The 15,256-nt window shown below is 61.4% G+C and overlaps 1 protein-coding gene across 3 annotated transcripts; it reads right to left on the bottom strand.

Annotated features, from left to right (window-relative positions):
• Positions 1-1,603: 1,603 nt before the first annotated feature.
• Positions 1,604-15,209, bottom strand: TTYH1 (tweety family member 1). Of its 3 annotated transcripts, XM_025269721.3 has the most exons (14): positions 14,967-15,207; positions 11,851-12,029; positions 9,903-10,014; positions 8,872-9,092; positions 7,024-7,119; positions 5,681-5,753; positions 5,052-5,127; positions 4,533-4,588; positions 4,288-4,380; positions 3,867-3,959; positions 2,499-2,641; positions 2,326-2,371; positions 2,052-2,132; positions 1,604-1,942 (listed from the first exon to the last, which is right to left on the bottom strand). In XM_025269721.3, the coding sequence occupies exons 1-13, from the start codon at positions 15,090-15,092 to the stop codon at positions 2,094-2,096; spliced, it is 1,353 nt and encodes a 450-aa protein (XP_025125506.3). In that variant the 5' UTR covers positions 15,093-15,207; the 3' UTR covers positions 1,604-1,942; positions 2,052-2,093. The 3 variants fall into 3 exon arrangements, with proteins under 3 accessions (XP_025125506.3, XP_044786917.2, XP_044786918.2); XM_044930982.2 differs by lacking the exon at positions 2,326-2,371 and having other exon boundaries at positions 14,967-15,209; XM_044930983.2 differs by lacking the exons at positions 2,326-2,371; positions 11,851-12,029; positions 14,967-15,207 and adding an exon at positions 10,321-10,729.
• Positions 15,210-15,256: the final 47 nt, after the last annotated feature.

The raw sequence follows: 15,256 nt of genomic DNA, 5'->3' as shown, positions 1-15,256 counted from the left end.
AGAGCCTCCAGGCCAGCCCCTCAACAGGGCACCAAACCGCTCAGTCATGAGAGTGACCTGTGGGTTGCCGCGGTGTCCCTCTTTGGAAACCATGGTCCATTTCTCTTTCCCAGCTTCAGGCCCACACGTCAAGGGCTTTCCTGAACATTTCTTGCAGTGCTCAAGATGGAAATGATTAGCAAGCATGGAGCAGTCCCCCCATGGCAGAACCCGCATTGGGCATCTGGTGCTTGGGGCCAAGAGGCCTTTACCTAAAACCCTTGGGGCTTTTTTCAAGAGAGAACATTTGGTTTATTTTCCACAGAGGACATGACCTTTAGTACTCAGCATCGGGAGTAACCCCATCAGTGTTCCCACAGAGACACAGATGGACATTCACACCAGACAGGCAACTTGTTGTTTAGTTGCTCAGCTGTGTCCGACTCTCTTGTGACCTTGTGGACTGTATATTCCACCAGGCTTCTCTGTCCATGAGAGTTTCCAGGCAAGAATACTGGAGCAGGTTGCCATTCCCTTCTCCAGGGGATCTTCCTGATACAGGGATCGAACCCAGGTCTCCTGCACTGCAGGCAGATTCTTTACCGCTGAGCCACCGGAGACGCCCAAAGTTTTAAAGTTCACTTCCTAATCATCAGGGTTTGAATGCCTTTTAGTCTGTCCCCTGGTGTTTGGATTTTCATTTTGTTCAATGGTCTTTTCCCTTGCTTATTTTTATGTTGGGTGGTCTTTTTCTTGATTTGTGGATATAACTTTGCAGCTTATATGTATGAAGAATTATCTATTTCATTGCTGTTGTTTTAATTTTCCCCAGACTGTCAATCTGCCTCTGGACTCTATGGTATTTTTCTCATTCCACAATTTGTCAGATAAGTTACTTTTTTGTTTCTGTCTTCAGGATATCTCGGTGAAAGCCCTCCCTCTACAACTAAGAGATACAAGAGTCTCCTCCTTTCTCTTGAAATACTTCTGTCCCCTTGTGCTATGCTATGCTTAGTCACTCAGTCATGCCTGACTCTGCAACCCCATGGACTGTAGCTCACCAGGCTTCTCCGTTCATGGGATTCTCCAGGCAGGAACACTGGAGTGGGCTGCCATGCCCTCCTCCAGGGGATCTTCCAGAACCAAGGATGGAACTCAGTTCTCCCGCATTGCAGGCAGATTCTTCACCATCTGAGTCACCAGGGAAGCCCCTTACTCGTCTGCATTTGGATTTTTTTGCCCGTGTTGTATGCAGACTGTTTTCTTTCAGACGGAAAGCTAATCATATCAGCATTCCTTTGAAACCAGTCCTTTTTGCCCTGACTTGAAATCTGTCTTCTGTCAGACACACACACACTCTGAGATCTATTTCTAGACTGTCTTCTGTTCCAGGGATCCGCGTCTCTTCCTGTGTCAGGACATTTGTGCTGCTTTAGATAGGGTGCCAGGGGAGGGGGGATTTTTTTTTTTTTTTTTTTGTAAAGAAAGTGGTGCAGCATCGGGACAGGAGCAGAAACACCTGGGAGCCAGGAAGCCAGGTGGGAGCAGAGGTGATGGGCTCTCTGCCCACCCCCACCCCCAACTGTGAGGCCAGATCAGGGAGAAATAAGGATCCAGCTGCTTGTAAAATAAAGTCTTCCCTTTTATTTCAAATCAGCCCATTCCCAGGTTGGGTGCTGCAAGTGGAGAGCAGGGGCCCTAAGTCCTCTGTGGTGTGGCAGGGGCCAGAGGACACTCTCATCCCTCCAGGGATGAGGGGTGGCGGGGCTGGCTTTCTCCCCTCTCCCCACCAAGGCCCTAGGCCCAGGCCTGCCCTCCGGGCTTACTTCCAGGGCTAAGGACACGGAGAGGGGAAGGGCAGGGAGGCAGTCCTGTTTAAGGTGTCCGTGGCCAGGGCGTTGTTAGTGGTGGGAGCCCAGTGAGGCTGGATTAGTGGGGTCTTCTCCGGCAGCTGGGGAAGGAACTGCAGAGAGAGGCAAAAACAGACCAGATGCAGGTGGGAGGGAGGGAAGGAGGTGCGGTCAGGGGCTGGAGGCCAGCTTGGAAGCTGGGGTGTCAGTCTAGACACTCACCAGAGACGGAGACCAGGCTCCAGTCTGGACTGGAGAAAGGGCTCAGATTGATGACTGCCACTGCACGAAGCGCTTAGATTCCTGCCAGGGAGACATGAGCAGGGGAGGGCATGATTAGGGAACTGGCTTGGCAATGTGTGCCCTCAAACCAGGACTCCAGGCCCCCAGCCCCTCCTCCCTCAGACCCGGGGGTCCAGGCCCCCAGCCCCTCTTCCGTCAGACCAGGGGGTTGAGGCCCCCAGCCCTTCCTCCCTCAGACCCAGGGGCCTGGTACCTGAGGGTTGAAAGGGTCATCATCGTCTGTGTCCTCATAGTCGTCACTGGGGTGCAACAAGGGGCGTAGCAGAGAAGCAGGAAGGGGGACCCATGAGAGCGTGGTCCCCAGCAGTGGCTCGATAGTGCTCCCACATCCCCTCCCCCAGGACTTCAGCCCCCTCCCCTCCTGACCTGGGTGGGAAGAGGGCCCAGGCTCGGGGCAGGCTGCAGAGGACAGTGGCCAGGGCCCCAGCAGACAGGAGGGAGAAGAGAAGCAGAAAGAGCAGTCCTTCCAGGGTGTCTTCACACAGGCCACGCAGGGCTGAGCCATAATCCTGGGGCGGGAGAGACAGGAGGGGTCAGCGGGCAATACCCATGGCCCAGACCGTCCACCTGGCTGTGCCTCACTGAGAAAATCCCTCAGCCTCTCTGTGCCACAGTTCCTCCCCTGTCACAGAAAGCACTCAGCACACGATAGGTGCTGTGGTCGCTGTCGTTTATCACACCTGCAGGCATGACCCCAAGTCACGACTTCCTGTCCATCACTGAGAACCCAACACCCCACGCCCAGCTGCCGCTGCAGCTTGGCCCTTATTGGGTGCCAGACTTCTCGTCCCGGACACTTCCCACGCTGTGTGTGTGTGTGTGTGTGTGTGTGTGTGTGTGTGTGTGTGTGTGTTGAGGGGCGGGGGTGCATCCCTGGCCTCTGCCCACAGCACTCTCTCCGGGGGCTGAGACTCCCAAGGATGCCTCCACACAGTCCCCAGGGGCAAAAATCCCTGGCTTAGAACAACACTGAGAAGAAGGCTTTAGCAAAACAACTGGCGTAGACCTGCCCCCCTGCACGGTAACGCCTGCTCAGGAAACACTGTCTGACACGGCTGTCATCCCTAGAAACCAGCGATTCCTGAATGCCGGACTCTCAGTCATTCAGCAGGAACTGGCATGAATGACAGACGGCCTGCTAGGTGCCAGGCGCTGCTCCAAGCGCCGGGGCAACTTCGGTAACCAAGCCCCAGAAGGTCACTCAGACCACGAGGAGCTGATGAGAGGAGCTGATGAGAGCCGCGGTTTGGAAAGTAGTACCGGGCGCCCCTCCCCTCCCCGCTACAGCAGAGATGGTACAGACAGGAAGGAACCCTGCGGTGGGAGGTCCATGACCGCTCCCTGAGGAGGAGGGGGACGGGGAGGATGGGGGTGCACAGGGATGAGGCCGGAAACCAGCCAGGGCTAACCACACGGGCCCCTGGAGGTCAGGCGAGAAGCCAGGACTTTAATCCGCAGGCTGGGGCAACTGCTGGAGGCTTCTAAGCGGAGGAAGAAGATCAGATTGCGTTTAAAAGGCTCACTGGGCTGCGGGCTGCTGTGGGGAGCGGGAAGAGGCTCTGCCGCAGTCGGGAGCAGACGTGCTAGCGTGAGCTGTGCTTGGAGTCCAGAAGGACTTGCTGGAGGAAGGGTTGTTGAGGGTAGGGGCAGGAAGCCACATGGAGAGGCCTAGGTTTCCGGGTCCAGGCAGAGGGTCCCCTGGGAGCATAACTTGGGGAGGGAGACAGGGGTCACCTTGTGCAGGCCACGACAATGTAGCAGTGCCACCAACTGGTGGAAGTTTCCTTCTGTTACGTTCAGCGTCTCCTCCAAGGACAGCACAGGCTTCTGTGGTTGGAAGGGGGTTGTTATTCCAAGAACTCTCCGGGCTCCGCCCACCGCACCAGGCCCCGCCCCTCTGCCCGCCCCACGCCCTGGGCCCCGCCCACAACCGCCGAGCCGCCCCTTCCTAAGACTCCACCCACACATTCAGGCCCCGCCCTCTCCGCCCGCCCCACACCCCGGGGCCCCACTCACAGCCCTCGGCCTTCCCCTTAGGCGGGCCCCGCCCACAACCGATGACCCGCCCCTTCCTAAGACTCCGCCCACCGCTCCAGGCCCCGCCCCCTTCCCCGTCTGGGAGTTGGGGTGTACGGGGAGCACCCGGCCCGCCGACCTGCGCAGAAGGGAACTGGGGCACAGCTTCCCGCTCCAGGCCCTGCAGCTGGGAGTGGATGTTGGCCAGAGCTCGCTGGGACAGAGTCAGCCTCTGCGAGAAGACGGAGGGAGAGAGGAGGGCCCAGCGGTTGACCACCCCCGCCCCCTCCCCACCCCCCGCCTCCTCTCCTCCCACCCCAGGGTCCCTAGATCCAGGCCCCAGCCGCACCCTCCTCCCCCGGCTCCCTCGCCCGCAGCCCTAACCTGTTGAAAGGGGTTGGAGACGGCCTGGTTGCAGAGGAAATAGTAGTTCAGGATGTCTGAAGCGGGAGCGAAGACGGGGGAGGCCGTAAGCCCCGGGATCCTCCCCGCGGACAGGAGGTGGGGCAGGGCCACACTTTCCACCCTCCCCTCTCAGAGCCCTCCTGTGGTCCGGCTGGCCTCGCCCTCCGAGCCCCCCAGCCCTCCGAGCCCCCACTCCCTCTGCTCCAGCGGACTCCCTTCTGCTGCAGCCACAGCCCGAACGCGCTGATCTGAACACCCCACAGGGCTGCTTCTGCACCTGCCCTGACCCAACTGGGCTACCCACTTTCTCCAAGTGGCCTAGCCCGCCCCTCTCCCTGATCCCTTGTCTCAGCGTCTTTATCCCTTCCCTCTTTTCCAGCTCGCTAGGGCAGGTGCTGAGAGCTTCTGCTGGGCAGAATTGGGCAGGGCTGGCACCCCCACCCCACCGCAGGCGTAGAGGCCTGAGGATGCAGGGCGTGCACCCGGAGGTGTGATCACCTGAGCCAAGGCCGGTCTCCTCCTGGGTCAGGTTCAGGATGTAGCTGTCTGGACTGGAGCAGAAGTCACTGAGGCCCTGAGAGCAGCACAGAGGGGGCTTGGACAGACACGCCCCCACCTCACACGCCTCAGGGTCCAGACCTCCAGCCCCTCCTCCTCAGACCCGGGGGTCCAGGCCCCCAGCCCCTCCTCCCCCCTCAGACCCGGGGGCCCAGGCCCCCCACCCCTCCTCCTCAGACCTGGGGGTCCAGGCCCCCAGCCCCTTTTCCTCAGACCCGGGGGTCCAGGTCCCCAGCCCATCCTCCTCAGACCCAGGGGTCCAGGCCCCCAGCCCCTCCTCCCCCCTCAGACCCGGGGGTCCAGGCCCCCAGCCCCTCTTCCTCAGACCCGGGGGTCCAGGTCCCCAGCCCGTCCTCCTCAGACCCAGGGGTCCAGAACTCCAGAACCCTCAGCACCTAGGACACTGGCTTCAAATCGCAGAACCTGTAAGCCTGTCTCCTAAGTCTTGTCTCTCAGGATCTGAGGCCTCTGTTCCCCTCCTCCCCAGGCCTGGAAGTCAGGGGCCTTCAGCCCCTGGAGTCTTGGAGCCCAGGTGCCTGTCCCCACCCCACCCCACCCCTGGTGCTCACCACGGCTGTGGCTGCCTCCAGGCCCATGGAGCCCCAGCTCAGGACCAGAACCAGGAGACTCATCACCGTCATCCTGTAGTGGGGGAGGAGGGGTGGGATTGGAGTTCTGGGGTTCCTAATCTCCCACCTCACCGCTTCCCACCCCAGATCACATCACAGCCCTACCCTTCCCCCACCAACCTCTGGAGCCAAGAGAATAACAGTTAGGGGCAGAGCAGTGGGCAGGGAGAGGATGGGCCCGTAGGTGGTGACGTCAAACTGAACATCTGGCCCCACTGGGGGGCAGGGTCAGGGGGTTGGCAGTGAGAACGGCCCTGTGTGGGCAGCTCCTGCCCAGGTCTGCCCCGCCTTGCCCCGGACTGTGGGACCGTGGGAGGGCGACTGCCCAGCCTGGGGCCCCAATTCCCAGCTCTGAATTCCGCAGGAGCCTGCTCCCAGCTTCACCCATTGGTCAGCCTCCAATCAGCCCAGGAGTGGTCTCAGCTCCAGGGCTGAAATCGCCTCTTGGTTTTTCTCTTTGCAGGGGGATGGATCATCATTGGAGGGTGGTCTGCTAGTGAGAAGGGTGCCTGCAGGGGGTCAAACTGAAGGCCCGGCCCCAAGTCCCAGACCGCCCACCATGTTTACCATCTCCAAACTTCAGAGGAGGGCCTGGATGGAACAGCAGGCCTGCTCACCCCAGGGGGGAGCATGGGGATGGTGGTGGGTGCCAGCGTGGACCCTCTCAGGGCCAGAGAGGATATAAGGGCTCCTCTGAGTGGGATAGGCTGGCCTGGATGGAATCTCAGCTCCAGCACTTTCTGGCTGTGCAACCCTGGGCAAGTGACCTAACCTCTCTGATCACCAGTCTCCCTTTCTGTTAAATGGGGAGACGGGAAGGACCTCTTCGTAAGGTCAACGCGAGGGTTCCAGAAGAGTATCAGGCATACAGAATGAACCTTTCAGTAAGAGTGTGGTCCTTAATTCCATGCACCACGTGACAGCCTTCTGCCCTCATCTGCCGGCCAGACAGACCTCTGAGGGCACCTCGGGTCTCGGTGTTGTCATGGCAACCAAAGGGGGCAGTGATTGCCCCCGACCTCAGCACAAGCATTATTACTGTTATTTCTTTTCTGGGACTTTGTTGCACTCCCTGTGACAAGGACAGTCTGCTGCCCCAGCCCCTCCTGGGCCGCTCTGTGTCCCTACGTGCCCGCCCACCCCAGGAACTCTCTGAGGTCTGTGGGACAAGGGAATGAAACCAGCGTGAGCCTTGGAAAGCCGGCGGCCGCCCTTCTCACAAGAGCACTGTGGGATCTCGCCCTGTGATGTTCCCCACTGTCAGGAAGGCCACCCGGACTTACACGATTACCAGCCACTTGCTCTGCCTCGCCAGGCCCAGGAGGGTGAAGAGACAGACCAGCAGCTCCAGGAGCAGCAGGAGGACGTAGGCCAGCCACCTGGGGAGGGGGCAACAGGCGTGAGGCAGAAGCAGCCAACCCAGCCTTTCGGGTGCCCAGGCTCCTGGAGTGGGACACGGCAGAAGGTGACAGCACCCCACGAGGGCCCGCCTCTGCCTGGATCTCTGTGCTCTCCCTGATGGCCAGTCTCCAGGCCTCAGCCAAGCTCATCTCTGAAACGGGTGCACAGGGGGCCGGTCACTATCGCCATTTAGAGCACAGGGCCTGAGGCAGATCACCGTAACCGCACCCGCACCAAGCCACGCACGAGCCCTGTGACTGGCACTCTCGGAGATTTGGCCTCTCGGAGCCCCAGCCCCTCCACCCCAGGCTGGAGCGTCTTAGCGGGACTTGTTCTCAGGCCTGCATCCAGCATCACAGGGCACAACCCAAGGGCTCTGCGTCTGCAGGCAGATGGGCTGGGCCACAACGCCAGCCCCTCCGCTTCCTGCCCACCCACAGCTTCTGTGCCTCGGTTTCCCCTTGGTAACTCTTGGGGAGAACAGCAGCACCTACTTCCTAAGGCTGTCGTAAGGCTGAGAGAACCCATAAAGCACCAAGGAGTGTGCCGAGCATGTGGGTGCACCTAAACGTTAGCCTGAACACGAATCAGGGAACTCTAAAGGGTACCGAAGAATTCAGTATCAGTTAATGATCGACACTCTGACTGAAGAGGACAAAGCCCGGGAAGCTACAGCACAGTGCTGGCCCATGGGAGACGCTCAATAAATAGCAGCATTCTCAAAGGTCCCCACGTGGGCAGAGTGGCAAGGGAGCCGCCACCTTCTCCGTGGCAGCCTCTGCTCGGGCCTCCGTGGGGACTGACTGTGCACTCCTTTCCCGGACCGTGGGAGGGTCAGGCTGTCTCCAGGAAGGGGAAGCTGGGCCCAGTGGCTCCAGCTGACCTCCAGGTTCCCTATGTGGCCACTGACAGCTCACGTGCTCCAGCCTCACTGGTTTCACGGGGCAGATGGCACTTCTGTCCTTACCCTCCACGAACAGCAAAATTTTCCCTCTGGGAGAACTGGCCAAGTCCCCTGAAGGACTCCCACGTGCTAGACAGTCTCATATGCATGAATGACCACGCATGCACGCATGCACAGTCGCTCAGTCGTGTCCGACTCTTTGCGACCCCATGGACTGTAGCCCCGCAGGCTCCTCTGTGCAAAGGATTCTCCAGGCACGAATACTGGAGTGGGTTGCCATGCCCTCCTCCAGGAAATCTTCCCTACCCAGGGTTCAAACCCACATCTCCTGCGTCTCTGGCATTGCAGGTAGATTCTTGGGTGTATCCAACAGCTGAAATGGAGCTCTGGCCCCTGGACTTGGTCACAACCCAGAACTTGAATTCACTGGGACCCAGGCCTGTCTGATATCCACGGTGGGCATCCAAATTATGGGCTGCTTCAACCCGGGTCTGCCTCCCTGCTGGAGCACAGAATCTAGGACAAAAGTCTTCCCTGTCTCTCTGCCCCCATGTCTGGTTGGGCCCCAGGTGTTAGATGAACCAAAGAAATCATTCCTAGTGGACGAAACGACGAGGACTCCACCGTGTTGGCTGCTGAGATGGGTGGCTGCCTGATGTCCAAATAACTGGTTCTCTCCCCTCCTTCAAATGTTACCTTTTCCGTGTGGCCTTCCTGGAATGACCGTCCCCACACCCCCAAAACTGCCAACCTCTGTCCCCAGACTCTCCTGTTCTCATCTCCTGCCTAATTTTCTCCACCCAGGACAGGAAGAGAGGCCACCCACCTGTACTCCTCTACAAAGGACACATCCTCGGCCACCTGCAGGGGGCTCAGGGGCACCCCCTGCCAGAAGGCCAGCCCCTGGAGCTGCTGGGCCACGGTTTCCGCCTGCCGCCGGGCACCCCGGGCGGCAGCCACCAGCTCCGTGCGCTGCGTCAGCACCTCCTCCAGCGTGGTCAGCTCCGTCCTCACGGCCTCGTCCAGCCTCTCCACCATCTCCAGCACCTGGGCGCGGGGGTAGGGGTGGGGAGGCGTCTGGAGTCAGGGGAGGGTGTCCTCTGGGCAGGAGGGCAGGGGCCAGGGTGGCGGGGGTGAAGCAGGAGTGAGCAGGGCTGGCTGTCTGGGATCGGGCGCTAGGGCATCTGAGGATGCAGGAAGCGAAGGAGGGGGCCTGTGGTCTGGCATGTGTGCTTCTGTGGCTTCTTTCCGGAGTTGGAGAGGTGAGAGGGTGAGCCCCAGGGCTGAGATGAAGCCTGGCATCTTAGGACTGAGCCTGGGTCGCAAGTCTGGGTTCCGTGGCCCAGGGCTGCAACTGGACATGAACTCTAAGGTCTGAGGTCGGGCTGGGTCTCGGCCTCACGTCTGGAATCGTAGGGGTCAGAGCAAGCCTTCCTGGCTGAGTCCTGGGTCTCAGCGTTCAGGTCTCCTGCCTCGCACTTGGTCAGGGGCCAGGTCTCTGGCCCTGGATTTGCCCTGAGGGCAGGGTCTTGGTGTTTAGTGTATGAATGGTTTGGGCTGTGAATTGAAGCCCAGGGCTGGGGATGCAGTGAGTCTGGGGGTCTGGGTTTGAGTCTCTAGTCCCACATCTGGGCTGAGGTTCTGAGGGTGCCATGCATGGAGCCCTGCCTGGCTGTCAGCATTGGGTGGACAGTCTGAGATCTGCATGTTGGTTGGAACCTGACAGTCTGAACCTGGGGTCTCAGCTCTGAGTTCAGACCCTGTTTCCTGGGGGTGGGGAGGGGGGTTCTTCTGGCCAGGTGTGGGGAAGCAGTCTGGGTGTGGGTCTAGGGTCTGGCCCGTGTCTGGTCTCCTCACCAGGTGGTCAATGGCGGTGAGCGTGTGGTTGGCGTGCAGTAGTGCAGAGCTGAGCTGGGACACCCCATCGCTGGTCTCACTGTTGCCATAGAAACCGACGCCAATGCCAGCGCTAAGAGGAGGAGGGAAGGGAAATCACAAACGGTCCTGGGACCCTGGGGGCCGCCCCCCCCCCCCACACCCAATCGCGGCTCCCATCCCATCCCATTGGTTCAGCCCTTCGTGGGAAAGCAAAGTCTCCAGCCTGGCCCCCACCGGTTGCCAAGGTAACCGAGAAGTCTCACTCCCCCGGCCCAGGGACGTCATTGTGATGCTAATGGTGGGTGGAGAGGTGGCGGGGAGGGGGCCCCCAGATTTAACTCGCACCTCCCCGGAGTGAACCCCTGTTGTGCTCAGCCCCAGAGTGGGGAGTTCTCACCTCTGGGGTCTGCCAGCCCCACCCGCAGCCCCTCTATTCTTTTCCCCAAACATCCAGGGTCCTCAGCGTCAGTCCCTTCAGGCTCCAGCCGTCCTCTGCCCCGCCTCCTGGGGGTTCCATGGAGCCACCACCTCCTGGGGGGTCCCGGAGCCTGGACCTCCCAGCCTTCCCCCTCCCCTGGGGACCCAAGTGTCTGGACAGCTGGGAGGGAAGCAAGGGAATGTGGGCCGATGGGCCAGAAGCAGGGCGCCCCCTCCTTCACCTCAGTTGCCAGCAGACAGAGCTCCATTGTGGGGCCTGAATACGGTCTCCAATCTCCCCCCACCCCCAACGCACTGTGGCCCTTTGCGGAGGGGAGCCAGGGCCGCACTGGGGCGGAGGAGGCCCGGACGCCCTCACGGCTCCCAGCGCCCCGCCCCCAGCCCTGGGATCGGACACCGGCCGCTACCCATTGTCCACGGTCCCACAAAGCTGCTCTTGTTCCCAGGCCGCGGGGCCGCCGGGCCGCTCCCCCGCGGGGCCTTTGTCCACCTCCCCAGTCGGAGGGCCTGAGGAGGAAGCCCTCGCCCCCGCCCACACCCCAAAGCCCCACACTGGGTGGGGGGGCTCCCTGCAGGGTGGCAGAACCATCTTTCTGGCCATGGCCCTCCCAGCCCGCCCCCAGTCCCCACTCCAGGGGCAGATCTTGAGCGCCCTGGTCTGTCCTCCTTGGTCTGTCCTGGGTGGTGGGGGTGCCTTGCTGGGAGGGGCCGCCCGCAGAGATAGCCCTGGGCACAGGGTGTCTCCTCAGGCGTCCTGTCCCTCTCCGCTCTGCTGGTGTCCCAGGAGGCGGCCCTGGGCTCCCAGGAGCTTTTGGGTCTGAATCTGCACTCTGCCACTTGGCCCAGGCGGCCTTGAGAAGTTGCCTCTCTCTGAGCCTCCCTCTTCAGAACTGGTCATGACAACTCTGAGTCAAGTGAGGTCACCGTGGGAAGGAGTCAGGCCAGCTCGGGTCTGCTCCGGGATCACAGACATCCCTCTACCATCCCTGACGGGGCCATCACTGGCTCCATGAGGGCAGGGCCCTTGTCTGGCTTGGTCAGGCTCCCCTGGTACTGTTGTAGATACTCAGGAAATAACTGCTGAATGAATGGATCAATGAGTTAATGAATGACATCACTAGTTCACATTTACAGAGCCCAGCTGGGGACCAGGCACTGAACATTTCACTCACTCACACCACAACTGGGAGGTGGGTGTGACAACAGTACCCATTCTAGAGATGTGGAAACTGAGGCCTGGAGGAGTTATATCACTCCCGCAGGTCACACAGCTATTCCACTCAGAGACAGCAACCCCAGCAGTTTGACTGCCCAGCCTTCAGCCCCTACCCCATCCTGCCAGGGAAGTCATGTCTCCTCTCCCGGCCTCAGTTTCTCCATCCATCGAATGGGAGAGCAAGTCTCCCTGCTGGGATGCCACCAGGAAGGCTGCTGATAGAGAGCTTGGGGAGCCCTGTCCCCCTGCCCGCCCACCCTGGGGCCCCATTACCAGCCGACGAGAAGAGCAGCGATGCAATTCCAGGTGACACACCCTCCCCCGGGCGGGGGGCTCTTGGCCCCGGGGGGTTCGGGGGGCCGGCAGCAACAGAAGCGGATGAGGTAGACAGCGATGAAAATGAGGCTCAGGCCCAAGCCCAGGCCTGCCAAGGCCGCCACCAGCAGCAGGGCCTGGGGAAGGAGGGGGGTGACAGGGCGTCAGAGGGGCTCTGCATGCCCTCCCCAAGTGGCTGGAGGTGCTGTGTCTGAGATCTCAGTGCAGGTGGCGGGCATCCTGGCGAGATAAGCAGCAAGCCCACCCCGTGGTTTCCAGGTCTGTGCTGGGGCTGTGCAACTTAAGGTTGGAGGGCGCTTCCAGTTGGGAGGCCCGGGTCTTGGGCTCCAGTTCCGCTCTACCCTCCAAAGGCTGTGTGACCTTCAGAGGGCCCATCCCCTCTCTGAGCCTTAGTTTCCTCCCCAGAGAAACCAGGTAGTTGGGACGAAGCCCCATCCAAGGACACGAAGAAACCTGGACCCTAGAACCGTGGGGGATCAGGGGGCTGGTGGGGGGGATGCAGCTCCTGGTGGTGTGTCTGAGGCTGGGGGTGGCAGGCTTCCTCCTCCCTCCTCCCGCTGGTCCTCCCCACTCCCTGCTTGCTCACTCTCCCCAGGGGCTGAGCTCTGCACACCCACCACAGTGAGTCTGTCACCCCGGGCCTCAGGGGGAGGGCGTGACAGCCTCCCTGACAGTGTGCCTGTGCACACAACTCAGAGAAGGGGATGGGGAGGCTGAGAGTGTGAGGGCCGAGCAGGCGGGGAGGAGAGAAAGGCAGGATGGGGGAGACTCATCCAGGATGGGCGGGGGTGGGGGGAAGGAGCGACTCAGAGGAAAGAGAGAGATGGAGACGGAGACAGAACCAAAGGTGGGAGGACAGAGGTGGGGAGAGGAGCCGTGGTTGCAGCCAGAAGAGCCTTGCACAACGACGGGGCGCTCCTGTCGGAGGCAGGGTTTTCCACTGCCTTTCTGGGCTCTGCCCAGAAGCCCAGAGAGGGGCCGCGCTTTCCCTTCAGCCACACAGCACTCGGGGGCAGCAGCCACAGCACACCCAGACTTCTGGACTCACGAGTGCTGAGTCCTGGCTCTGCCTTGTCCTCACGCTGGGGTGTGTGTGCTGGGCGTGTAGGTGAGTGTGCATGTGTGTCTTTATGGGAGTGCCTGCGCCTGCAGGCGTGAGGGGGTGATCTGTATGCACTTGTGCGGTTCTGAGCACAATTCCTAGAATCCGTGAGTAGTCTCTGGTGGTGGTAGGGTGTGTGTTTGTGTGTGTGTGTGTGTGTGTGTGAAAGAGGTAGTATGTGAATGTAGGTGTCAGTGTGTGTGAACACATGAGTGTCTGAATGTGTGCCTACATGAGTGATATATGTGTGTGCATGTGTGAGTCTTGCAAGAATGTGTATCTGTATATGGGTGTGCTTGCTTGCTTGCTAAGTCACTCAGTCGTGTCCAGCTCTGTGCAACCCCATGGACTGCAGCCCGCCAGCCTCCTCTGTCCGTGGGATTCTCCAGCAAGAATCCTGGAGGGGGTTGCCCTGCCCTCCTCCGGGGGATCTTCCTGACCCAGGGATTGAGCCCATGTCTCTTATGTCTCCTGCATTACAGGCGGGTTCTTTACCACTAGCGCCACCTGGGAGGCCTGTATATGGGTGTATATGTGTGCAAATGTGAGTGTGTTTGTGTGTGAATGCATGTGTGCGAATGTGTGTCTGGCTGGGTGTGAGTGTGCCCCCCAGCGCAGTGGTGCCCAGCCCCTGATTATCTTCCCAGCTGTGTCCTCAGGGCGCTCTCCCTAGGGGGCGATGTCCCCTCCTGCCGGTGGGTCCCAGAGCTGTCACCCTGACTGTTGACAACGGGGCGCAGTGGGTCTCCCCAAGTGCCTCTGGCGGTGGCCGAGTAGGCACCGGCGTGGGCAGGTCTGCTTGGCCGTGAGCAGGTGTCCGTGGACCGGGCTGGGCAAGCCGGAGGCCGTGGGCGCGGGCCTGGCGGTGGCCGCGTGGTGGGGAGAGGGTGGCGAGAAGCGGGCGGGGAGGAGCTGCTTACCGGCTCAGTCCAGCCATGACCCAAATAGCTCAGAACACAGCACTCATCCCCGCTCCGCTTTCCTGGGACCCCCCCCCCCCCCACTCCGAGGCCTGCCAAGCCCCAGCCCCCTGTCCCGGGAGCTTCCCAGGACCATCGGAGAGGTCCAGACCTCACAGGCAGAGCCCGGGACCCACCCGAGGCTCCACCATCCTCCCTACCCCCGCCCCGCCCCCAGCTCAGCCAAGCCTTGCTCATTAATCTCAAAGTCAAGGACTTGAATTAAACTGGGTCAGGGGACCCCGTTCTTTCGCCCCGAGTGGGGCGTGACCCAGGCTGGGCCCCCTTCCCCAGGGACTCCGGTTTCCTGAAGGCTCCCACCCGGCCCCACCCTCTGGCCCCCAAAACGAACCTCGTCCCCAGCCCTCCTCCCCCGCCCCTCCCGTCCCGGGACTGGCTGGAGGTCTCCTCTCCCAGCACCTCCAAGTGGTTTTCCCAGCTCTGGCCCTAAGACCCCTCACACCCACTGCCCCATTTCAGGCTTCGATTCTTTCCCAGAAGCGCGGCAACCCCCAGCCTCTTCCCCTCCACCATGCCAGCGCCTGTCTCCTGGGTCCCGCCTGAACTGGGACATGTTTAACTGGACTGCCCCGGTCCAAGGAGGGAAGGGTCAACCTTTAGGACGCGGTGGACCCCTCTGATGACGACCCAGGAGGCCGGCTTCCCGGGCATCCTCTCTGAAACCCGGGAATCCACGGGCCCCCCCCCGCCCCCGTCCCCTCCCTCCTCTGGGACCCTGGGGCCCAGGCCCCAGCCCCTACCTTATTTAAGGAGCTAGGGGTCTGGCTCCCTGCGCCCATCCCAAGGGAACCTCCAGCTACGGGTAACCACGATCCTGCTCCCTAGGGTACCCCAAAGTCCAGGCCCGGCCCCAACCCCCAGAGAACACAGGAATCGGTCCCCAGCCCCTTCTCCCGCGGGACCCAGAAGCTTTGGAGCACCCCCCCCCCCTGCACCCCCCGCCACACCACAGACCCCCTGACCGCTCCCACCTGCTGGTATTCTCGTTCTTGGGGCGCGAAGGCGCTGGGCACTGGTCGGAGCTGGAAGTCGGCGCGGGGCAGCTGATGGAGCAAATGGACCCAAGCCGAGGGTCGGTAGCCCGGGGGTGCCCCCATGGCCCCCGGGGAAGGCTCCGCGGGGCCGACGCCGGGGCTGCGGGCGCCTGAGCTGCGGAGCCGGGCGCGGGCTGAGCGGGGTCTGACGGGGCTCGGGGCTCGGGGGAGCACGCGGGGGGAGGGAGGGGGTGGGGGGCGGAGATTGGGGGAGGATGGGGGGCGGC

This window comes from Bubalus bubalis, chromosome 18 (assembly GCF_019923935.1).
Source record: "Bubalus bubalis isolate 160015118507 breed Murrah chromosome 18, NDDB_SH_1, whole genome shotgun sequence".
NCBI lineage: Eukaryota > Metazoa > Chordata > Mammalia > Artiodactyla > Bovidae > Bubalus > Bubalus bubalis.
Note: the sequence above shows the minus strand (reverse complement) of the source record. Positions and strands in the feature narration are given on the sequence as shown.

Bases quoted from the DNA above. Each gene is read 5' to 3' on its own strand.
- TTYH1 (XM_044930982.2), bottom strand. From the start codon at position 15,092: ATGGGGGCACCCCCGGGCTACCGACCCTCGGCTTGGGTCCATTTGCTC. The intron at 10,015-11,850 runs GTAATGGGGCCC...TCCTCCTCTTAG, and splicing joins GCTGCTCTTCTCGTCGGCTG to CGCTGGCATTGGCGTCGGTT. The intron at 9,093-9,902 runs GTGAGGAGACCA...CCCCGCGCCCAG, and splicing joins TCACCGCCATTGACCACCTG to GTGCTGGAGATGGTGGAGAG.